Source organism: Hemitrygon akajei, chromosome 30 (assembly GCF_048418815.1).
Source record: "Hemitrygon akajei chromosome 30, sHemAka1.3, whole genome shotgun sequence".
Lineage (NCBI taxonomy): Eukaryota > Metazoa > Chordata > Chondrichthyes > Myliobatiformes > Dasyatidae > Hemitrygon > Hemitrygon akajei.
In genome coordinates this window covers 6,192,500-6,217,611 of record NC_133153.1, presented here as the reverse complement: position 1 = coordinate 6,217,611, position 25,112 = coordinate 6,192,500, and the positions used below count along the sequence as shown (strand labels likewise).

Genomic DNA, 25,112 nt, shown 5'->3' with positions numbered 1-25,112 from the left:
CAAGATGCAAAAGTTTTCAGTTCAGGACACCAGCTCTGCAGAAGTACAAGCGTTTAAGTGTTTTCTTGCTTTACTTTGTATTTTTACTCATTGACAGATTTTCCACTTTAGTTCCTGAAAGAATGGGTGCAGCTGGACATCCAGTGACATTGGCCTGGCACCAGTCATGAACCTGAATCTTCCTCCTACCTTCTTAGTACCTGGCCATAACAATGTCAATTCATTAACCTCAGCTCCTCTTCCATCGTAGCCCACTGACTCCCACTCCCCGATAATCCCAACATATGATTCTTATGCTCATCTTAAATTCCTTCAGGACCTCGTACCTCCATGGATTTTTACAAAACTCTCTGGCCACATTTGGTCCACATTTCACAGTTATGTTTTCAGTTACTTAGACCTCACGCTTCAGAATAACCTCGATAACCCCCCTCCCCCCAGCACCCTCAAATACCCTATGGTCGCCCTTGAATTCCAAACTTTTTCTGAAGTTTCTATCCCTCATATGGCTCAACATCCAGCTTCATCTGTTGACACGACTGAGAAGGACCTTGCGGAGTTTATCTATCCAAGTTTATTAAGGCAGGTTGTTGTTATTGTGCCGTCAGGGAGCAGAGGAGAAAGCTCAAGAGCAGCTGCCCTGACCAAGCCTTCCGTCCCTAATTCATTTAGGGTTCCCACATGTCTGCCTCTACGCAGAAGGTTGTAGAAACAAAATGGTAATTTTAGGACACTGTTGCGAGTGAACCAGAAGGAAGACCAAAATTGAAATAAAGAACTTATTTAAGGGAAAAAATTCTTTAATGTCTTAAGTTCTTAAAAATAATCTTAGGGTGGTGGAAGTGGGCTAAAGTAATTGGAAGAAGAAATTCTTTAATTGTCTATCAGAAGGTCATCATTGAAAAGAGAATTTGCTTTTAAATATACAGGAAATATTCAAGTCCTTACCTCAGCTTCCAAGAAAGAAATCCTTTCCTGCATGCTCTCAATAATTGCATCTTTGTGTTGGATTTTGCTCTTAAGAATTTCAACCTGGAGTTCCAAAACAAAAATCAACATATAGCAGAACTGTCAGCCTCACCAGCATATTAACATTATCAATGTTGTTAACAGTTGTCAATGTTTGGATTTCAGTAATGAGATGAGCGTTTCTAACAATGTGATACTTGATCTGAGGTTGCTGTAGAGTTGTACATTGTGCCTTCTTCATCAAAATAACTATCCTTGATTTTCCTGGATGCACCATTCTCAGCTACTTCATTGGTAGCTTTTCAGAGTCAGTGCTACATACAATTGAAGTGCACTGCCAGAGGCTGAAAAGAAGAGCCTGACTTGCACTCCATCCACTACATTAAAACATCCTTTCCTTCCCTTCGCCATGTCAGCCTGTAACACAAAGTTCACTACCAGGCCATGGTTGACAGCAGTCCACAAACCCATGACCTCCACAACAAAGGGCAAGGAGAGCAAATCATATAACATTCGGAGTTGGAAATGTAGCACCACAATTTCATTGTACTGGAACCTTCCACTTCTCGGCACTCTGCGAGGACCAACACCAGAGGGATGCAGTGCTTCAAGTTGGTAGCTCTCCACCACCTTGAGTGCAATTAAAGACATCATATCCCGTGCATAAAGAAGTGTGCCAGTAACTGGCTTTCAGCACTGAATTCTTGTCAGATGACAGACATGGAATGAGTACCAACAAATCTTCTGTCCCAAAAAGGAAAGGAACAGGGAGACACAGAAACACAGCTCCTCCTGCTGGCCAGTCTTTTACAGCTCCAGTCCTAGGCCAACTCAGCTCCATGGCAGCTTCTAGTGGCAAAAAACCAGCCATCCAGTTATATTAAAAAAAGAATGCCCTATTAAAGCCATTCATTCTTTATACCATTGCATGAACTGAAGCCATTGCTGTTTTCAGGCAAGCAGCACAGGAACAGAAATGGGATATAACAGTGATCTTCAATTCCAGCATGATCACTGTAAACCTTATCAGCACCAGTCACGTCAAATCAGAATGGACTAAGCCCTCTACATTACTCCTTAAATGGGAAATACCTTGACAATAATTTGGTAATGTAAAAGATTCAAAGCACTTTACTGAGGTTTGAACTGTTTTCTAAATGCATGGATGTAAGTGTGCTATTAATGTATAGTGTATAACATTAATGAGCTTTTTAAAAGGGTGACACAGTGATACATCAAACTGAGGAACAGTTGTCTTTTTCCCACCTCTTCAATCATTTGCTTGACTTTCCTCTGTTGACAGTACACCATGTTGTCCAGGTGTTGAATTCTTTCCCTCAGACTGGCAGCTTCCTCCTCCGCTTTCTGGGACCTGACACAGCCAGGGATTAACAGAAATTATGTCAAATGATGCAGAGGTTTCCACAAGACCATAAATCTGCTGGCTGGTGAGCCTGCCCCTGCTCTGCCCCCACATTCTTCCCCATTACTGAAGTGCCTCATGAAATGTAATATGATTGATTACCAATTGCCAAAGTCAATAGGCGAAATTCCAATTAAATAATTGGAGCAAGGTGTAAGAGGCCCGGAGGGATTCTATTCCTATGGGGGAAGGGTATAGTAATCTTGGGAGCTTTTTGCTTCTTGGTGAAAGATAGAACCTACTCCCGTGTGGAGACAATGAAAGAGAAAAGATGAAAGAAAAATAGAGGCTGAGAAAAGTAGAGAGAAGGGTAGGGGAGAGAAAGAGTGGAAGAGGGAAGGATGGGGGTACGGAGGAAGGAGAGGAGGTGGAAGATGGGAGTGAGGGAGGAGGAAGGGAAAGGAAGGAAAGAGAAACAATAATTTAGATTATTGAGGGTAGGAATACACTACCAAGTAAAGAGATGAGATTCCATGGATTATCAAGGTTTCTGATGCCCACTGGAATTTTGATTGAATAATTTGAAATAAATTGCTTCATTCCATCTTCTATCTTTCTGTGTATTCAGACACCCTCAGCCATCACGTTGACTTGTTTATGTTTTATATTTATCTGTGTAACACCACCCTATCTCACCAGAAGTCTGGTGAATGGCTGTCCAACAATTTGTCTTCATTTAAGCGTTCTCAAAATTACTTTCCACATCTCACCATGTGTTTAGTTGTCAGACAAATCTTCCAAATTTTGACCAGACTGACAAATTGGACCGAAATATACAAATAACTGGTAATAATGCTCCACCAAACCGATCCTTCCCATCCCAATATACCTGTTGAAGTGGAAGGAATCAGTTGATTGGCACTCTACCTTGGTCCTGGTTACAATTCACTTACAATAAACACAACCACAAGCAAATTAACTGAACACGTACAATGTTCCTGGTTCTGGAATCCTATCTGGTGAATTTTGGCTGCCTCATTTGCCCCCTCAGCAATAGTGACTCTACTCAGAAGTATTTATTGCTTGTGAGCTGTGTGGAATCGCTTAAGGGCATAACAAGAAACTTTATAATGAGAGTTAAAATGGGGCAGCAGAGTAAAGTCAAATGCACCAGTCAGGAGTAAAAGTATTGTGCAGCAACCCTGTGGCCAATCACAGCCCTTCACTTCACTTTTCTATAACTTAACATGATTAACAATAAAAAATGAGGTAAGTGTTATATGGAAGTTTCAGCATTATAAATGTAGTGCAGAAATGTTACTACACTTGAGGGATTTTTCCAGGAAGGAGAGAGGTTATAGTAATATACAGGGAATTAATTAACACTGAACTGTTTACATAATTAAGACTGTAAATAAGTAGTCTTGCTTGAAAAATAAGAAAAAATGTAATTGAATTATGAGATTGCATTGCACATCTGTGAAGAATGCAGAGCTGGACTCGATTTATCTGCACCTCTCACTGGTCCGTGCATCTGGTTCATCTCTCTGTCTGTGCTGTCGGAGCCGCTCCTCTTGTTCCTGTAACCTCTGCTGTAAAAGGTGACGCTCCTGTAACAAGGGATCAGACACTGGTCAGATCACTTCATTAAAGCTATTTCATCCAAATAGAAGTGACAATCTTCAAAACACACTGAACATTTCTATACTTTAGATTATCTGTAGCTTCATTTTCCAAATGGTTAATTGGTTTATATTTAAATAATGTTAGCAGAAATGGTAAGCTATTCTCTTGCTTTTGGATGTGAGGATTCCTTCCTCCCCTGTTGCAGTAATTGGTATGCTGGGCTGCAGGACTACAGATTGTGTCCATTCTTCTACCTAAGCTGGTCATTTTTTCCCCATACACATGCATCCACGTATGTCCATTGGGACCAGGCTTGAGGTGGGAAATTTGGTTCTGAGCATGCATCAGAACATCCAGCCCTCACATGCTACACCCCTGACATCCATGTCCTATTCCAAACAGCAGGCATGGACCTTTGTTACTCCTAGTCCTGACTACTTTGTAATCTTGGGCTGAGTGGGGCATCAGGCATGGATGAACCTGGAAGCTATTCCCTGCGCTAAGGTAACCAGTCAGGAGTGCCTATTGGGAGGGAAGCCCACACTGACTTAGGAGAAGTTGGAGAAGTTGGCTCCAATGAGTACACTGCAGATCGTTACATCTGCAGGCAAACCTATGATTAAGATAACCTCAGTACAACCCCCCCCCCCACCCCCACCCCACTGGAGCTCTCAAAATACAACTGAGATCTCAGTGAAAATGAGGAACATATCAAAAGGGAATCAGATATCTTTAGTCTCAATTCCACTTACGTAACACTATGGCATCTTTTTTGAAGAGGTGGATGAGATAGCAACAAATTTGAGACTAGTAAAAATTCTTAGGTTGTCCCTTAGGATTAAGGATTATTTGTCTCCACGATGGCTTAGTGGATTGGAAGATGTCTGAATGACAACATGAGAATTATGGGCTGTTCCACAGATGGGGCAGGAGGGGCATGATGGTGGTAATTATGGTTGTTGAGGGGGTGAAGGGGGAATGGTAGCAGGTGGATAGGCGATGAGTTGCTCCAACCTTTCTGTCACTTAGTTGGTTTTCTATGTGCTCTTTATATACAGTCTCTACATCATCTCACCACTCCTCCTCATAGAGCCTGAACATCCCAGGGAAGGTGGAGACTTTACAACAGACTTTAAAAAGCTTTGAAACATTTCTGAATCTTTTCCTCTGTCCGTCTGGAAATCCCATCACATGACAGAACTGGAAAAAGATGATCTCTTTTGGGAGCTTTGTGTAGAAAAATCTGTTTTCATAGAAAGAGTCTGAATCTTCATTTGTGTTTTACTCACTTTTTTAATTGATCTAAATCAGACATTGTTGACTACAGTACTTGGCTAAGTAGATGTTAACATGTAAATAGAACAAAAGGAAGATCATTTATAAAGAACCTATCAAAACCTCCAGATATTCCGAAGTTCTTTACAGCCAAAGTTTGTTTTGCTTGAAATGCAGACTGCAATGCGGGGACAGAAATGTAACTATTAATATTAGTTGTGCTGATTGAGGAATAAATATTGTCTGAGACTCCATTAACTCCAGCCCTCCCTTACACTGAAAGATAAACTCTTGCTCTCCTCATCTACCTCACTATGGCACTTGCAGTGTATTTGTTTACCAGCACTGCCCTTTCTCTACAGCTGCAACACTACATTGTGCAGTCCACCTTTTACTTTCACCATCTCAGTGCAATCATCTGCCTGGATACATACAAGCAAAGCTTTTCATTGTATCTCAGTAAATGTGAAAATAATAAACCCATACCAACCTTTCCTGTTCTTCAAAATAGTGTCATGGGACATCTATCATCCTGAGAGAGCAGGCAGAGCCAAAGGTTTAGTTGGTAACATTACTGGCAGTTATATAACACATGCTACATGACAGCAATATTACAGAAGATGCCATTCATTAGCTTTTCTCTCTACCCTGATCATCTGGACAGTGAAGATGCATAAATCAACATGTTCTTCATTGACTATAGTTCAACATTTAACACTATCATCCCCTTGAAACTAATCAATAAGCTCCCAGACCTGGGCCTTGCGCAATTTGATCCTCCATTTCTTCACTTGCATTGGCAACAACATCTCCTCCACAATCACCATCCTCACAGGTACATCACATGACTGTGTGTGTAGCCCCTGCTCTACTTGCTTTATACTTATGTCTGTGAGGCTAAGTACAGCTCCAATTCCATATTTAAGCTTGCTGATGAGACTACTGGCATTGGCCAGATCAAAGGTGGTGATGAATCGGCATGTGGAAGGGAGATTGAAAATCTGGTGGAATGGTGCCATAACAACAACCTCTCACTCAATGTCAGCAAAACCAAAGAGCAGATTATTGACGGCAGGAGGAAGAAATTGGGGGCCCATGAGCCAGTTATCATTAGGGGATCAGAGGTGATGGGGGTCAGTAACTTTAAATTCCTTGGTGTTATCATTCCAGAGGACCTGTCCTGGGACCAGTACATGAATGCCTTTACAAAGAAGGCATGACAGCACCTCTACTTTCTTAGAAGTTTTTGCAGATTCAGCGTGTAGTGTAAAACTTTGACAAACTTCACTGTGATGTATCGCATCGGAGCCTGGTAGGGAAACACCGAAGCACAAGAACAGAAAACCCTGCAAAAAGTAGCGGATACAGTCCAGACCATCACACAAACACCTCCCCACCATCGGGCACATCTACAAGGAGTGCAGCCACAAGAAAGCAGCATCCACTATCAATGGTTCCTACCATCCAGTCCCTGCTCTCTTCTTGCTACTGCCATCGGGAAGGAGGTACAGGAGCCTCAGGACCCACGCCACCAGGTTCAGGAACAGTTGTTACCCTTCAACCTGATGCACCATCAATAACTCACTCTGAGACGTAGGAAACGAGGTATCGGCTTTTATTGACTGGAAGAATGAACAACACTACATCCTGGAGAATGAGGCTGGGCAACAGGCCTCAGTCGCCTTTATACAGGGGTCTGTGGGAGGAGCCACAGGAGCAGTCAGCAGGGGTCTGTGGGAGGAGCCACAGGAGCAGTCCAGACAGGTATATGTAGTTCACCACATAACCATCAGCTATTAGCTCTTGAACTGGCATGGATAACTTCAATCACCTCAACTCAGAACTGATTCCACAGCCTATGGACTCACTTTCAATGACCTGACAACTATGAGGAGAGATTGAGTCACCTGGGACTATACTCTCTGGAATTCAGATGAATGAAAGGAGATCTTATAGAAACATACAGAATTTTGAAAGGGATAGATAAGATAGAAGTAGGAAAGTTGCTTCCATTGGTAAGTGTGACTAGAACTAGGGGACATTGCCTCAAGATTCAGGAGTGAAGATTTAGGATGCAGATGAGGAGAAACTGTTCCTCCCCAAAAAGTGGTGAATCTGTGGAATTCTCTGCCCAGGGAAGCAGTTGAGGCTTCTTCACTAAATATATTTAAGATACAGTTAGATAGATTTGTACATAGTAGGGGAATTAAGGGTTATGGGGAAAAGGCAGGTAGATGGAGCTGAGTTTACAGACAGATCAGCCATGATCTTAATGAATGGTGGGGCAGGCTCGATGGGCCGGATGGCCTACTCCTGCTCCTATTTCTTATGTTCTTACGTACTATTATTTATTTGTTTGTTTTATTTAGTTTTTATGCATTTACACAGTTTGTCTTCTTTTGCACTTCTGTTGTTTGTCAGTCTTTGTGTTTAGTTTTTCATTGATTCTGTTGTATTTCTTTGTTCTACTGTGAATGCCAGCAAGAAAATTAATCTCTGAGTAGTATATGGTGACATATACGTACTTTGATAATAAATTTACTTTGAATATTGAACATGAAGAATATCAGTCATAGTGCTATGTGCTTTTTCCTGGGGTTTGAATGTTGAATATCGATGTAGTTGTCTTATCAAAGGTTCACCTCCAGATGTCAGCAGTGAGCTGGAAGCCAGTGTGGAGCCAAAGGGACTGAATCGGCTTCTTGATGTCATAAGTAGGTGACCAACCTCAGAAATATGTAGTGTAGTGTCTATTTCGAAATGAGTCCTTAGGAGAACCTGCAAGACTGCTGGGAATTCCTAACTTTATCATAGGTCTGAACCTACGTTTAGTTTGGTGGTTCCAATGCAGAACTGATTCTACAGTCTAACTTTCAATGTGGCTTTCTCCTGCTGTTGAAGTAACAAGGTCCTCACTGCACTTTTCCATGTGTACCAGGGTGCGCCTCATTACTTCCATTCATCCCACCCACAGAAACTGGGATGTTTTAATATTTGTCCAAATTTCATTCACCTTTCTAATATTGATAGGAAAATCCACACGCTAGAATTTGAAAACAGCATCTAGCCCATTTCATTTTAATCATTGTAATTCAGATGCCGGTATCTCTATCTTTAAACAAATTGTGCAAACTTACACTCACTCCACCAAATATATATATATGTTTCAGGAGCCCTAACGTGCCAACATATATTTTTGCGCCACTGAGATGCATTGACATTTGGCATACTAGATGGGCGTTTTCACACCCAAGGACCTGGAGGCATTGTAGGATTTGGATGAAGAATGCAGTTGTCTTCCCTGGGGTTTAAAACAGATCATCAAGGCAGTCTGCTCAAGCCATGCTTGAAGATAATAACAACAGAAGACAGTCAGCTGGACAGCAGACTATTCGCCATGACTGAAGCATTCTAAAGAAATATAATGCAAGTTCATAATACCTCCATCATTCGGGCAATGAGTTGATCCAACTCCTGAATCCTCTGGTCCCTTTCTGCGATTTTCTGCTCTGCTGCCGAAATCTTTTCATTGGCTAACTTCAGTTCATGGACAGCTTGATTTATTCGTGCCTTCAATAAAAAAAGAAAACCCCGATTTGTATTCCCATCATTTCTGGCTCTCAGCACAGAGCCACAGAACTGTGCTGGAGTTAACATAAAGAAGCAAAATAAAACTGTGCCTAGATCCTGAGCATCTGACCCTGCTCTCCAGGTGTAAGGGCAATTCTATCAGTGATGTCATATTGGGCGCAGTAAGCATTAAGTTCTCCCCAAATTTCCTGGCTTAGAGTTCTCTATTTAACTGACTAAATGTACCTTCACAATTGTACTTTAAACAGAATCATTTTATTTTGTTGTATCAAAGAATGTCTATTTACAAACAGTTAATCACGATAAGAGGGTCATTTAAGGATCATTAATAACTTTAGTCTCAGATTATTTCCAAATTGGGAGGGAAGTATGGGCTCTCTCCACCAAGACATTTGTTTCTGCCGCTGAATTGCCTGATTTTCTGCAAGTTCAGACACATTTCTCAGTTTCCATTTTTACTCTCTTTGCAACCTTTACCCAATCAGGTGCACACTTCCCAGATTCCAATAACCCTGTTTCCTTCCTCCTGAATCACAAAGTTTGAGTTAACATGACCTTCTTTCAATGGGTATTTTAGCTAGTTCCCAAATCACTTCTCATTTAATATTCTCATTCCAGTAACAGACGGCAGTGTCACTGAGGTGGGGTTGAAAAAAGCTGGATCATTGCGGAACCTCCCCCAGGACTTAACTTCATTAGTCTTATTTCAAAATGGAGAGTGAAGAATGAGGCACACACCAGGACAGACATCAAGAGCTGCTGGAAGATCCTTAGGTCAGCCTGAAACTTGTTAGCCTTCCAGCACATTGAGATGTCCATTAAGAAAGAGATAGATAGATAGCTATAGATAGATTTTACATATATGGGGAGAGGGGGAGACCAATAGACGATGGGATGAAATCTGTTTTTAAAATTTAAGAAAAACTGAGAATGAGAAGGGTGGAGCATGAGCTTCTCAAGAGGTGGTGGGGGGGGGGGCGGGGGTAACTGGCTCACACCCCGAGAATAGAAGCACGCCACTAGTACCCAGACAGACCTGAAGAGCTTCTTTTTCAGCCTGATGTTTCTGTTCCGCTTCTCTCAGTTTATCATCGTACTGGTTATAAAGTTTTCTGGTCATTTCCCTCATTGCACTGGCATTGGCTTCCTGAGAAGTTTCTATCTGTAACACATTGACAAGAAATGAAGTGTTTAGTAAATAAGGAAATGCTCTTCGATTTCAAAATAAAGTATCAAAACACTGTACTATTTTAGAAATCAGCACGAGGTAACGGTGGACGAGGTAGCAAGCGTGCAAGCTTAAGTAAAGAAGAAACAAAGGGGCCATTCTCAGATGAAGCTGACCCAGTTTGAATGATTAAACCGTTATCCCTGCCATAAAGGATACGTTGTGTATTCTGTGCAACAACTAAGGTCCTTCACAGTGGGTCTCTCTCACGAAAAGAAATAATGGTAGTTGCTTTCCAAATTTAGAGTCAAACTACCAAATACTTCTAGGAAACTCAGCATTGTTTCTCAAAGCACTAGATGACCGATTGGGTTGAAATACTTGTTAGGTTGCAGAGGTTGTGACTCTTAAGCTAAAAAGGTTCAGCTGTTTCAAAATAAGTAAATAGAACATCGAACAGTACAGGCCCTTTGGCCTATAATGTTGATCTGACTTTTTAGCCTAATGGATGATCAATTTAACCCCTCCATTCTACATGGCCTAGGGGCTCCACTTTGCTTTCATCCATGTGCCTATCGAAAATGACTCTAATGAATCTGCCTCTACCAGCACCCTCGGAGTGTATCCCAGGCACTCTCTGTGTTAAACACCTACCTCAACCTCCGCAAAACTGCACCTACCTCTACTCTGCAAGTAAACAATATTCTGTGTTCGGCTGGGCCTTTAGATTAGACTTCCACACGTGAAGGAGAGAAGTCAGGTACAAATGCTTTGGTGGAGTTGTTCGTCAGGAGTTTAATCGATTTTGTTCAACAACCATTTTAAAGGAGAAAAGATGGGCACATAGAATTAGATCACTGATCATTGATGAGCTCACTAAATGGTTGACCCAGCTGAGTGGGCCAAACACCTCCATTTTGTAGAATGCAGAATACTTGTGAGAAGGGCAGTGCTTAGTTTGCAACTGAACTAAACCAAAAGGCCAATCCCACTGTTCATCCAGACGCTTCCTAAAAATGGTGGCAGTTTCTGCCTCCAGCACCTCCTCAGACAGCACATTTCAAAGTACTACCAACTCTTAATGAAATATTTCTTCCTCCAATCTCTTCACACTCCTCGTACTTACCCTATACCCTTTGTTCTTTGATGCCTCTGCCATGGGGGGAGAATACTTACTTTCTACTCCTCTCTTCCTGATAGGTTGAATGTCTTCTGCACACGTTTTGGTGCACTGAATGATGTGCCAGTGAGGAAGCCCCCCTATCTCCCGAGGTTCAGGCACTCTGTCTGGCCACAGTGGATGCAGGGAAGACCCTAGTCTGGGTCAACCCAGGGAACACACACAAAATGCTGGTGGAACACAGCAGGCCAGGTAGCATCTATAAATCTACAAGATGCTGCCTGGCCTGCTGCATTCCACCAGCATTTTGTGTGTGTTGCTTGAATTTCCAGCATCTGCAGACTTCCTCGTGTTTGCGCTTTTAAAGCTGCAGGGTCTGACAACATTGCTGGTTGGTGCTGAGAGACTGTCCAGCCAAGCTAGCAGTTGTTGTCACAGACGACCTAAACGGCTGTACAACTGTCACCATCATCCCAGGGCCCAAGAAGCCACTGGTAAACTGCCTTAATGACACTGTCTGGTGGCACTGACTTCAATAATAATGAAGTGCTTTGAGTAGCTGGTCAGGAACTGCATTAAATCCTGCCTTCCCACAACATTGGACTATCACTCCAATCAGTCAATTGGTGATGCAATAGCCTCTGCCCTCTATTCAGTTCTGCCCCATCTGGAGAATGGTAGAGAATGGTCAACTCAGTTAACATTCAATACGATCATTTCTCAGAAGCTGGTGGCTAAACTGTCCTTACTAGGTCTCAACATCTCCCTCTGTAATTGCATTTTGGACCCCTCAATGTAGAGGCCTCAGACAGTCCATGTTGGCAGGAATATTTCAAGCTCCACCACACTAAGCAGCATAGCCCCATCGGGCAGCACGTTGAGCTTCCTGCTGTTCACACCACTGACGCACGACGGTACAGCTGGGTCCAGCTCTAACTACGTCATTAAGTTCACTGATGACGCAACAGTGTTTGACCTCATCAGCAACGATGATGAGTCGGCATACAGGGAGCAGTTGGAGTGGCTTGTGGACCAGTGCAAACACAACTTGAGTCTCATCATGGGCAAGACTAAAGAGATGATTGTGGACTTCAGGGAGGTGCAGACTGACCACTCCTCACTGAACATCAATGGCTCTTCTCCGGAGAGTCAGGAGAAACAAGTTTCTTGGAGTGTACATCATGAATGATCTCACCTGATCCCTCAACACCACCTCTTTAGTCAAGAGAGCATAGCAGCTTCTTCATTTCCTGTGGAAATTGAGGTGACCAAGGCTTCCCACCTCCTTTCTAACCACGTTCTACCAGAGCAGCAGCAAGAGTGTCCTGACCTGCTGTATCACCGTCTGGTATGGGAACTGCAAGGCATCCGACCACAATAGATCCTGAGGACTGCTGAGAGCATCATCAGTGTCTCCCACACCCCCACCCTGCCCCCATCCAGGATATACACGAGAAGAGTTTGTGTTCGCAGAGCCTTCCACATTTTCAAGAACTTTTCCCATCTGTCCCACAATCTCTTTGACCTCCTACCATCAGGCAGAAGGTATAAGAACTGGGGCTGTTAGGCTGGTTAACAACTTCTTGCCCCAGACTGTGGGACTCCTGAACACTCTGCTACCACCCAGTACCCCACGTTATTAATGACAGCAGCAGCAGCTTATTTGACTATTTACTGTTTAATTATTTAACTATTCACTATTTAGTTATTTACTGTAGCTTATTTAACTATATATCATAGATACACTTTACAGCAACTTAAACATCTACAGAATATGTTTAATTATCAGTTAATATTATTCTATGTGCTGTATGTGATATATGTATTGGGTTGGCACCTTATTCCCAGGGAAGTGTTGTTTCCTTTAGATGGGTAGTGTACATTCAGCAAGGCTCCCTCAGCCTCCTCCTCTTGGAGGAGGAGGGACACAGTCACTCCCCACAACTAGAATCCTCCAATCTAGGTGACATCCCGATGAATCTACTCAGTACCCTCACATGTATAGCGACTAGAACTGAGCGCAATATTTTCAATGTGGGCTAACCAGGCCAGCTAGTAAACATTTGGCATGTCTCATTAACATGGCATTTGAATCATTTATTTAAAGTCTTTGATCACACCTGATTATACCTGAAATATAAATATTAACTTTAGCTATTTAAATTATTTTTAAGTTTTAGTGCACAGGGAAAACATAGCAATCTCAAGCTTCCTTGTGCTTTGAAAACAGCTGTTTTAAAATTAATGTTTCAGATGATAACCATGTCTGCAATAGCATTAATGTAAAATTCAAACAGAAAGCAGATGTGAACAATGGGTACATTTATTTTTTTTAAAACATCATTCTTTCTGTAAGGATTTTAAAAAATGTCATAAACTATAGGAGTCAGGGTTTTTCATGCAATTCTGCTCAGAGAAACTTGTTTGTATCTCTGATATTGTCAGGGTATTTCCACATAAAATTACGTTAATTACTCCCTAGCCTCAGTTAATCCCAAAGTTGGAAAAACAGAAAGATCATTTACTGGTAATAGCGGATAAAAGTCACAAATCGCCATACAAAATGTCAACACTGTTAAATCATAGAGAGATAAGCTGAAAAGGCGATTCATGAAGTTGTTACTGGGATTTGAGGCTGTTTTTTTTTACCATGGGGGGGTGACCTTATAGAGGTTTATAAAATCATGGGGGGCACAGTCTAGCCCAGTGTAGGGAAGTCTAAAACTAGATGGTAGGAAGGGAAAGATGTAAAAGAGACCCGAGGGGGAGCTTTTTCACACTGAGGGTAGTGAGTATATGCAATGGTAGAGATAGCCTCAATTACAACACGGACAGGTTCATGGATAGGAAAGACTTAGGGATACTAATTCAGATACACCTCTTGGCTGGCATGTATGGGTTGGGCCGAAGGGCCTGTTTCTATCCTCTGTCGTCTATACAGCAGAGATACAGGCCCCTCAGACAACCAACACCCATTTTTAGCAATCACTACCCTAGCCCCTATCATTCCCCACGTTTTCTATCCCTCACCCACACAGCCAGGGACAAGTTTACAATGTCCAATTGACCTTACAATTTGCAGATCTTTGGGATGTGAGCAGAAACTGCAGCACCCAAGGGAAACCCATGTGGTTCTGGGGAATGAGCAGGCTGACAGACAGACAGACAGCTCCGGAAATGAGGATTGATCCCATTCACTGGGACAGGGAGGTAATAGCTGGACTGTCTAACACTGTTGGAAAGAAATGGTGCAGGTTATCAGCAGCTCTTTGTTATGTGCCTGAATGAAGACTAGTACCAGCTTGGAGACCAGCATGATGACCAAACTGGTGACACTGGGTTGCAGTGATACTGTTGCCTTGTTCTTGTAAAGAGGTTTTGAGTATAAAAGACAAGAAACCTTTGATGACTAGGGAGTCAAATGACTCACAACATACTGAGCACCACACACAAAACACTGGAGGAACTCAGCAGGCCAGGCAGCATCTGTGGAAAAGAGTAAGCAGCTGATGCTTTGGGCTGAGACCCTTCATCAGGACAGATAACGTACTGTGTAGGCTGGCTCGTCCATTCGGCTGGCTATAAACTTGATAAATTTTGGACCCTTGTAAAAGTGGAAGTCTCACCCTCAACTCCATGAAGCTAAAATCTTGGCAGCACATTCTGTGTCAGCCATTGTGTGAAGGTCAGTGAGGTATGCTTACAGCAGCCGAGGTGCTGGTCATTCACAATGTTTACTTGTAGAAGCAACAAACAGTCTTGCAGAAACTCAGCTGGACGAGCAGCACGAGTGAAGGTAAAAGACTTTTTGGTGTCCCTGCATTAGGACCATCCTGATGCAGGGGTTTGACCCAAAACATCAGCAGTTCCTTTCCTCCCGCGGATGCTGCTAGACCCACTGAGTTCCGGCAGCAGACTGTTTATTGCTCCAAGTTCCAGCATCTGCAGTCTCTTGTGTCTTCAGTTTGTTATTAGAAGTATGTGCAAGTGATTTATTTGGGATATTTTCCTTCAATCCTTCCCTGAAGGCTTTAACTCATTCTACACACAGAGGGAGAGCTTCTGGTTCCTCGCCCAGCTGAGATCATAGAAGCAGAGAAAGTTATGGCACGGAAGGAGTTGAGTGTTTGAGTCTATGCCAGCTCCCAGCAAATCAAACCCATCAGCCTCATTCCCAACTGATCTGCAAACTATCCCTTCTCATCCCAATCCGATTTTCTTTTCAAGGTATAGATTGTTTCTACTGGATAGTGAAAGGCCTGGAAAAGGTGGGCGTGGAGAGAAGGTTTTCATTAGTAGGAGAGCCTAGGATCCACGGGCACAGCCTCAGAGTAAAGGGGCTTAGAACTGAGGTGAGGAGAAACTTCTTCAGGTTGTCAATCTATGGAATTCGTTGCTGTGGATCCACACCATTGGTGTATTGCGGAGATTGGCAGAGAGTAATAGGTACTTGATTGGTAAGAGAGCTAAGGGTTAAGGGTTAAAAGATGAGAAAATGGGTTTATGACAAAAAAAACAATTTGAATGCCACAATTGAACGGTGGAGCAGACTCAATGGACCAAATGGCCTAACTCTGCTCTTACGATTCATTACTCTAAAATGCAATAAGTTGCAGATTAGACTCTGAGTAAAAATATTGTTCCCACATTCTCCTCTCTTTGCTCCAAAAAATTCAAACCCCGTTCCCTGGTCTTTGATCTACTTGCTAATGGGAACCATGTCCTCTTTAAGGGCCATTACACCCCTGTCATACATCTTTGTCTGATATCCTGTAAACCTACTTTGCTTCAAAAAGACCACTCCCAGTTTCTCCAGTCAACAGGTGAAAACCGAGCTGTTCACACTTGTTAAAACCATTAAAAAACTGAAATACACAGAAACAAATACATCCTTTAAAAATACTCTATTTGTAGTAACATTTACATGACAATACCCCGACAACATAACTGTAGGTAGAACTACTGATAATCTGTTCAGGATCTCACTTTAACTACTGGTACATGGAAGTCCCAGAGTTACCATCAGTTTATCCATGTAGTGACTGCATATACTGATAGCCACCAATCCTGACTCGAGGTATGTACGCCTGCTTCAGATCAGCTAACTGTACAATAGCTTGTAACCTAGGCCATTACTTACCTACCGCCTGCCTGAACCATAATTGTGATATGTAATTGCTAATAATATGTTTAGTCTGGCTTGTCCCTTTAAGGTTGCTGTTTATGTTAAAGTAATGGGAAAAGTGATCCAAACAGGGACACCTTATGATAAATCAATGTTTATTGATGCTGGGAGGTTCCAGGCATAGCTCTTTGGTCAGCTCTCACCTTCTCCTGAAGTGTGGTTGGTCACTAAGAGAAGGACAAAGCTGAAGGATAGAGTGGGCTTTCTTGTGTTCAATGTTTGGCACGCTGATGCATATGTGCTAAATGCCAACTTCCTGTATGCAGATACTTGTAATCAACATTGGCGCTGATGGGATTATATCTAAACAGGCAAATGACACCATTAATGATGATCAGCTGCTGTGTCAGGAAATGATGTAAGAATGATGTAAGACTGATATAAAAAATGCTTCACAGATGCAGTGTTCTATGAATAGACTGAAAGGTCTAAGTGAAAAGCCGAGTTTTGTAGTTTCAGCTAACTGACCTACAGGTCAAAAAGAATCCAGAATAGTAAATGGTAAATATACCATCATTCCAAATAAACTGATTCCTAAGCTCCGGAACCTGGGTCTTAGCACTCAGATCTGCAGCTGGATCGTCAACTTCCTCACAGACAGGACCCAGGCTGTAAAGATAGGGGACAAGCTCTCCTCTACAATCACTCTGAGCACCGGTGCCCCACAAGGCTGTGTACTCAGCCCCCTGCTGTACTCACTGTACACCCATGATTGTGTAGCCAAGTTTCCATCGAACTCACTATATAAGTTTGCTGATGACACCACAATTGTAGGCCGCATCTTGGGTAATGATGAGTTTGAGTACAGAGAGGAAATTAAGAACCTGGTGGCATGGTGTGAAGACAATAACCTATCCCTCAACGTCAGCAAAACGAAGGAATTGGTTGTTGACTTCAGAAGGAGTAGCGGACCGCACGACCCCACCTACATTGGTGGTGCGCAGGTGGAACAGGTCAAAAGCTTTAAGTTCCTCGGGGTGAATACCACAAATGACCTGACTTGGTGTGACCAAGCAGAGTCCACTGCCAAGAAGGTCCACCAGCGCCTTTACTTCCTGAGAAAGCTGAAGAACTTTGGTCTGTCCCCTAAAACCCTCACTAATTTTTATAGGTGCACTGTAGGAGGCATTCTTCTAGGGTGCATCACAACCTGGTATGGAAGTTGTCCTGTCCAAGACTGGAAGAAGCTGCAGAAGATCATGAACCTAGCCCAGCACATCACACAAACCAATCTTCCATCCTTGGACTCACTTTACACCGCATGCTGTCGGAGCAGTGCTGCCAGGATAATCAAGGACACGACCCACCCAGCCAACACACTTCTTGTCCCTCTTCCCTCCAGGAGAAGGTTCAGGAGCTTGAAGACTCGTACAGCCAGATTTGGGAACAGCTTCTTTCCAACTGTGATAAGACTGCTGAACAGATCCTGACCCGGATCTGGGCCGTACGTTCAAAAAATCTCGGACCTGACTTACACAACCTTACTTTCCCTTTTCTATTTTCTAATTATGATTTATAATTTAAATTTGTATTATAATTACTTCGATTTGTACTCCAGGGAGCGCAAAGCGCAGAATCTAATATCACTGTGATGATTGTACGCTCTAGTATCAATTGTTTGGTGACAATAAAGTAAAGTATATGCACACGTGATCAGGTCCACAGGAGGCACACAAAGAAAGGAATGGCCAACTCCTACAATTAATACCAAGGGTCATTTTCCATGTTACATTGATTACCCAATATTTTGTACAATTCATTTATATTTAATACCAATATGCTGTGTGTTAATACCCACCAGCTGCACTTTTAGAGGTCACTCTTGTTCTATGCTTCCACGTATGCAGGCTGTCATTGCAACTCTCACTGTGTTGTTTACCTTGAGTTTCAGGATCTGGTTCTCCATTTGTGCGTTGTGTATCTGCTGATCTTTCTCCTTCATTTGCTCCAGTGACAGTTGGTACGACTTTTGAAGATCTCTCATTTTCTCCTGCCTCCTGTTGGAATCTATTGTTGCATCCAAGAGGGTCCTCTGATAAAAACAAGGCACCTGGTTAAAAACCCTCTTCTGGAATAAAATTCAAACCACCCATTCTACAATATTTGTTTCAAGAATATGCAATTTGTTTTCTTCATTGACTAACTTCAATAGTTGATTATGATTTGTGCAGTCATGTGAGCTGGTGCAGAAAGTTAAAGCTTTAAGGTGTTCCCCACCTTTGCATCCACAGCACAGGTTGCTGATCGAGAAGGTGGTCTCTGCTTGCGGCTGCCATACATCAGATGTCACCAGGAAGACATGAGACACAAGTAATTGCATTGAAAGATGAAGTTTCTTTATGAAATGTACATGATGGTGCCAAAATAAGATTACTCTTTACAAGTTGCACTCAATAGGTCTATTCTTTACATTTATTGTAATCATTCTACTCTTTTAAATCCCTATTCTATGACCTTATGAATTAATAAAAATATTCTCTCAAATCTGTTTATTGCTTTGGCAATCTACCTACTTGACTCTCAGACCCTAAAGAAACACTTCCCACTGCCTTGCGAAGGCAGCTAATCAAGGACCCCTCCACCCAGAACATTGTTTCTTCTCCTCCCTCCCATCAGGCCGAAGATACAAACGCCTGAAAATTCAAACCAACATGCTCTAGGACAGCTGCTGTTCCACTGCTATAAGGCTCTTGAGCAGATTTCTTTTAAACTAAAAGTTGAACTCTTAATCTCTCAGTCTCACCCAGTCATGGTCCGTGCACTTTACTTGTCTGTCTGCATTACATTTTCTCTCTATCTGTAGCACTATGTTCTGCATTTTGTTAACATTTTTACTTTTGTTCTACCTCAGTGGATCTGTCTGAATGATATCAGTCATATGACAAAGACAAAGAATTCTTCACTGCACCACCATATTCCTAGGTTCTTCTCATCATGGATGCTGTTTGCTTGGATTTTCAGAAAGCCTTTGACAATGTGCTCACATGAGGCTCGTAAACGAGCTAAGAGCCCGTGGCATAACAGGGAAGATACTAACATGGATAGAAGATTGGCAGACTGGCAGGAGTCAAAGAGTGGGAAAAAAGGGGGCCTTTTCGGATTGGCCATCAGTGCCTAGTGATGTCCCTCAGCGGTCCGGTGTCTTCACATTATATGTCAATCATTTGGATGACAACAATGACTTGGCTTTGAGGCCAAGTTTGTGGATGATGCAAAAATAGGTGGAGGAGCAGGTAGAATTGAGGAAGCAGGGAGCCTGCAGGAAGACTGAAACATTAGGAAAATAGGCAAAGAAGTGACAGATGGAATAGTGTGTAGGGAAGTGTATGGTCACGCAATTTGGAAGAAGGAATAAAGGCGTAGACTATTCTCTAAATGGGGAGAAAATTCAAAACAGGGAGTTTAGAGTCTTGGTACAGGACTGCAGTTTGAGTCAGTGGGAAGGAAGGCAAAGGAAACATTAGCATTCATTTTGAGAGGACTAGAATATAAAAGCAAGAACTGAAGCTTTACAAGGGATTGGTCAGACTGTACTTGGAGTACTTTGAGCAGTTTTGCTCAAGAAATGCTGTGTTGGCCTTGGAGCTGGCCCAGAGAGATTCACAAGAATGATCCTGGGAATGAAAGGGTTAACATATGAGGCCCATTTGATGACTCTGGGCCTGTACTCACTGGAGTTTAGAAGAGTGGGGGTGAATCTCATTGAAACCCATTGAGCATTGAAAGGCTTAGATAGAGTTAATGTGCAGAGTGGGTGAGTCTTGGACCAGAGGGCACAGTTCTGAATAGAAAGACGTCCATTTAAAACAGAGATGAGATGGAATTTCTTTAGCTAGAGGGTGGGGATCTGTAGAATTCATTGCCATGGATGGCTATGGAGCCAAGTCAGTGGTAATATTTAAAGCAGAGGCTGATAGGCTCTTCATTAGTCAAGGTGTCTAAGGTTATGGGAGGAGGGCAGAAGACTGAGGTTGAAAGGGATAAAAATCAAGTATGTGGAATGGCGGAGCAGTCTAAATGGACCAAACAGCCTAATTCTGCTCCTATGCCTGACATCTTATGGCATTTGGAGTTGCTTATATTTTCATGTAGACATTTGGGCTGCTTCTCAAGAATAAGCACTTGAAGTATTGTGTTCAGTCCTGGCCATCCTGATATAGAAAGGTGTTAATAACCTGGTAAATGTGAAGAAAAGATTTTCGAGGATGTTGCCAGAATTCGAGGGACTGGGTTACAGGGAAGGTAGGACAGGCTAGGACTTCATTCCTTGGAGCATGGGAAGCTGAGAGGGGATCATATAGAGATCATGTAAAATCATGAGAGGTATAGGTAGGGTAAATGCACTAGATCTTTTTCCCAAGCTTAGGAAATCAGAAACTACAGGCATGACTTTAAAGTGAGAAGGGAAAGATTTAAAAGGTAATAAATAACCTGATGGGCAACTTTTTTCTTAATTAAGGAGGGTAGTCCATATGTAGAATAAGCGGCCAGAGGAAAGTACAGTGACAACTTTTACAGGACAGTTGAACAGATACGTGAATGAGAAAGGTTTAACGGGATATGGGACTACGTAACTTGGATGGTTACCATTTTGGTTGAAGTTCACCAGCTGGGCCAAAGGGCCCGTTTCAGTGCTGCTTGCGTCTATGACTCCATGACTCTAACGTCCCAGGAAGACACTTTCCAGCTTCACTCCTCTGTTTGGTGAGTCTCCTCAGTAGATCAGGAGCAACTACATCCTCAGGTGACTGGTAATCCATCACATGAGTGAGACACAAACAACGCAAGGGAGGGGTCAGTCATACCTGTATGTCTAGTGTCATGGCTGTCAGGGAGTTGTTCATGTGCCTGTACTGCTCCAGTGCTGAGGAATTGCTGCTCACTTCCTGCTGTAGAGATGCCTGCCGTACCTCCGATGCCTGAAACACAAGAGATGATCGTCACAACCCATCAAACTGAAGCAGCTGGGTTGGGCAGCATTGTGAGGGGGGAGGGAATGATCAATGTTTCAGATTACAGCATTTACAGTCTCTTAAATTAGATCCTCCCAGGAGTTTGAAGATGTTTTCATGGATTAGAACACTTGCTACGGACTGTGGATGCAAAAACACGTTTTATCCGTAAAATCATAAGACATAGAAGCAGAATTAGGCCACTCAACAATTGAGTCTGCTCCACCATTCCATCATGGTTGATACATTATCACTCTCAACCCCATTCTCCTGCCTTTTCCCTGTATCCTCTGATGCCTGACTAACCAAGAACATATCAACCTCCACTTTAAGCACACTCAATGTCTTTGCCTTCACAGCGGTCTGTGGCAATTAATTTCACAGATTCACCCATCTCTGGCTAAAATCTCCTCCTCATCTCTGTATTAAATGGGCATCGCTCTATCCTAAGGCTGTGCCCTCTGCTTCTAGACTCCCCCACTATACCTCTGCCCTCTGACACTTTTGAATTTCTGGCATACTGATGCAAAATACTTACTAAGTTCATCTTCCATTTCTCTGTCACTGAACACCCCCTCCCCATTACTACCTCTCCAGCATCATTTTCCAGCAGTTTTTTACTCCTTATATATTTGACAAAAACTTTTGGTATCCTCTATGACATTTTTGGCTAGCTTACCTCCATATTTCATCTTTTCTCTCCTTATATGTTTCTGGTTGCCTTCTGCTGGTTTTTAAGAGCTTCCCAATCCTCTAACTTCCCACTAGTAACTTGCTATATTATACACCTTCTCTTTTGTGCCATCTTTGACTTCCCTTTTCACCATGGTTGCCTCATCCTCCCTTTAGAGTACATCTCCTTCTTTGGGATGTATCTATCCAGTGTCTTCCGAATTGCTCCCAGAAACTCCAGCCATTGCTGTTCTGCCATTGTTCCTGCTACTGTCCTTTACCAATCAACTTTGGCCAGCTCCTCTCTCATGCCACTGTAATTCCCTCTGCTCCACTGTAACGCTGATATAGACAATAGGTGCAGGAGTAGGCCATTCGGCCCTTCTAGCCAGCACCGCCATTCACTGTGATCATGGCTGATCATACACAATCAGTACCCCGTTCCTGCCCTCTCCCCATATCCCTTGACCCCACTATCTATAAGAGCTCTATCTAACTCTCTCTTGAATGCATCCAGAGACTTGGCCTCCACTGCCTTCTGGGGCAGAGCATTCCACATATCCACCACTCTCTGGGTGAAAAAATTTTTCTGCATCTCAGTTCTAAATGGCCTACCCCTTATTCATAAACTGTGGCCTCTAGTTCTGGACTCACCCATCAGCGGGAACATGCTTCCTGCCTCCAGCGTGTCCAATCCCTTAATAATCTTATATGTCTCAATCAGATCCCCTCTCATCCTTCTAAATTCCAGTGTATATATCTGACTTTATCTTCTCCCTCTGAAAATGCAGAGTGAATCAATCATATTATGAACTCTTTTGCCCAAGGGTTCCTTTACCTTACATTCCCTAATCAAATCCAGTTCATTACACATCACCCAATCCAGGATCACCTTTCCCCTAGTGGGCTCAACCACAAGCTACTCTAAAAAGCCATTTCATAGGCATTCTACAAATTACCTCTCTTGGGATCCAGCACCAACCTGATTTTCCCAATCTACCTGCATATTGAAATCCCCCATGACGATTATAACATTGCTCTTATAACATGTTTTTTCAATTTTCTATTGTAATTTATATCCCACGTCAAGGCTACTGTTCAGAGGTCTTTGTACAACTCCCATCAAGGTCTTTTTACCCTTGCAGTTTCTTAACTCTATCCTCAAGGATTCTATATCTACTGATCCCATGTCACCACTTTCTAAGAATTTGATTTCGGAGCCATCCCACCCCCTCTGCCTACCTGCCTGTCCTTTGATACAATGTACATCCTTGGATATTAAGCTCCCAACTATGATTTTCTTTCAGCCGTGCCACACTGCTGTAACTGCCATTCTTGAAATGTGCTACAAGATCATCTTCGTATACTGCATGCATTCAAAGATAACACCTTAATTCCTGTATCAATCACCCTTTTCGATTTTGCCCCCATGTTACATTTCATCTCATCTCTCTGACTGCAATTTTGCCCTATCATCTGTCTGTCCTTCCTCAGTCTCACTACACACTGCATCTACTTGTATCCTCAGCATTATCACTCCGGTTTCCCTCCTCCTGCCGAATTGGTTTAAACAGTTCTAGAAAACCTGCCCATAGGGATATTGGTGCCCTTAGGGTTTAGGTATAACCCTTCCTTTTTGTACAGGTCATACCTTCCCCAGAAGAGATCCAATTGATCCAGAAATCCGAAACTCTGCCCCCTGCACCACTTCCTCAGCCACTCATTCATCTGTACCATCATCCTATTCCTGCCCTGACTAGCACATGGCAGTGGGTGTAATCCAAACAGTACTTTCTTGATGGTCCTTTTCTTCAACCTCTCCCCTCTCTATGCAGGACATCTTCCCCCTTTCTACCTATGCCATTGGTGCTAATGTGCACCATGACCTCTGGCTGCTCACCCTCCCTCTTGACAATCTTCTGCAGTCTCTCTGAGACATTTTGGACCCTGGCACTGGGAGGTAACACACCTTCTAGTTTCTTTTTTGCGGCCACGGAACCTGCTGTCTGTCTGGCTAACTATCGAGTCTCCTATCACTTCCCTGCTGAGCCTCAGACAGTGCCACTGACCCGGCTGCTGCTACTGCCATGTCCCGATAGGTCATTCTCTCCCCCCTCCCCCAGCAGCATCCAGAGGGGTATACTTGTTGCTGAGGGGAACACACAGAGAACCCTGCCCTGAACGCTCACACCCCATTACTCCTCTTGGTGGTCACCCAGCTACCACCTGAAAATTGCACTGGAGGTGTGACCACCTCACTAAAAGTCTCATCTATGAAGTCTTCAGCTTTTGGATGGTCCTGATTGCCTGCAGCTCCAATCCTTGACCCTGCCAGTCAGGAGCTGAAGCAGATGTAGTCATCGGGGATCTGTTTTAATCTGCACCTGCTCTCGCCCAAGCCTGACCACTCTGACTGCGTCTGCTCATGGCATGGCTGCTCTGCTGAAACCTCGATTCTTTTTATTGGGCCAGGCTAAGTTACTATTGACCCACCAATCTCTTGCTCCTTAGTCGTCCTGACTGGCACTGCCTGCTTTTTAAAACTGGTGCGCAAAGTCCAGAAGGAAATGTCTCCAAAACACTCGCAGTCTCCTTCTCCGCAGCCAAGTCCTGACAGGCTCCACTTGCCTTATCAAAGCAAGTTGAATCCTTGGTTATTCGGTGGATACCGATCATATGACGCTATTGGCAGCAAAACCAGGAGACGGAGGAGCAGCCAGCTGCAGGAACAGCTGCAGACGTGCGGCAAGGCTGCTGAGAAACCAGGATCACTCAGATTTGGTGTGGAAGTTCCAGAGACTGAGGTCCCCACTGACTGGTCAGTGCCACAACACTTCCTGCATCTGCAGCCTTCGTCTCCATATTTCAGGAACTGAATTATTCAAACTTATAAATGATGAGCAGGGGGAGCGACTTAGCCTTCGCACCTCTTCCTCTCTGGATCTGAATGTGTCATAGTCATACTGCACAGAGAAAGGCCTTTCAGCCTACATGCTGACTACCAAGCACCAGTTTACATTGATCACACCTTGCTTTCCCTCCCCATCACTAAATTCTACCACTGACCTACACACCAGGAACTATTTACATTAATTAAGACCACAAACCAAGTTGTTTGGAATGTGGGAGGAAACCAACATGGCCAACTCGTGGAACTGAAGCAAATGAGGTGTCTTCGTGCTGCTGTCCAA

General features: G+C 43.2%; 1 protein-coding gene across 1 annotated transcript in view; it reads right to left on the bottom strand.

Annotated features, from left to right (window-relative positions):
* The window catches only part of myzap (myocardial zonula adherens protein), a 97,645-nt gene that overhangs the window by 7,159 nt on the left and 65,374 nt on the right, over positions 1-25,112 (bottom strand). Inside the window, exons 6-12 of the mRNA XM_073032909.1 lie at positions 21,103-21,216; positions 18,177-18,329; positions 9,861-9,986; positions 8,675-8,803; positions 3,848-3,942; positions 2,236-2,341; positions 949-1,032 (exon numbers count right to left, since the gene is read on the bottom strand). Of these exons, the coding sequence (XP_072889010.1) occupies positions 949-1,032; positions 2,236-2,341; positions 3,848-3,942; positions 8,675-8,803; positions 9,861-9,986; positions 18,177-18,329; positions 21,103-21,216 (807 nt within the window). The remainder of the gene's footprint in view (positions 1-948; positions 1,033-2,235; positions 2,342-3,847; positions 3,943-8,674; positions 8,804-9,860; positions 9,987-18,176; positions 18,330-21,102; positions 21,217-25,112) is intronic.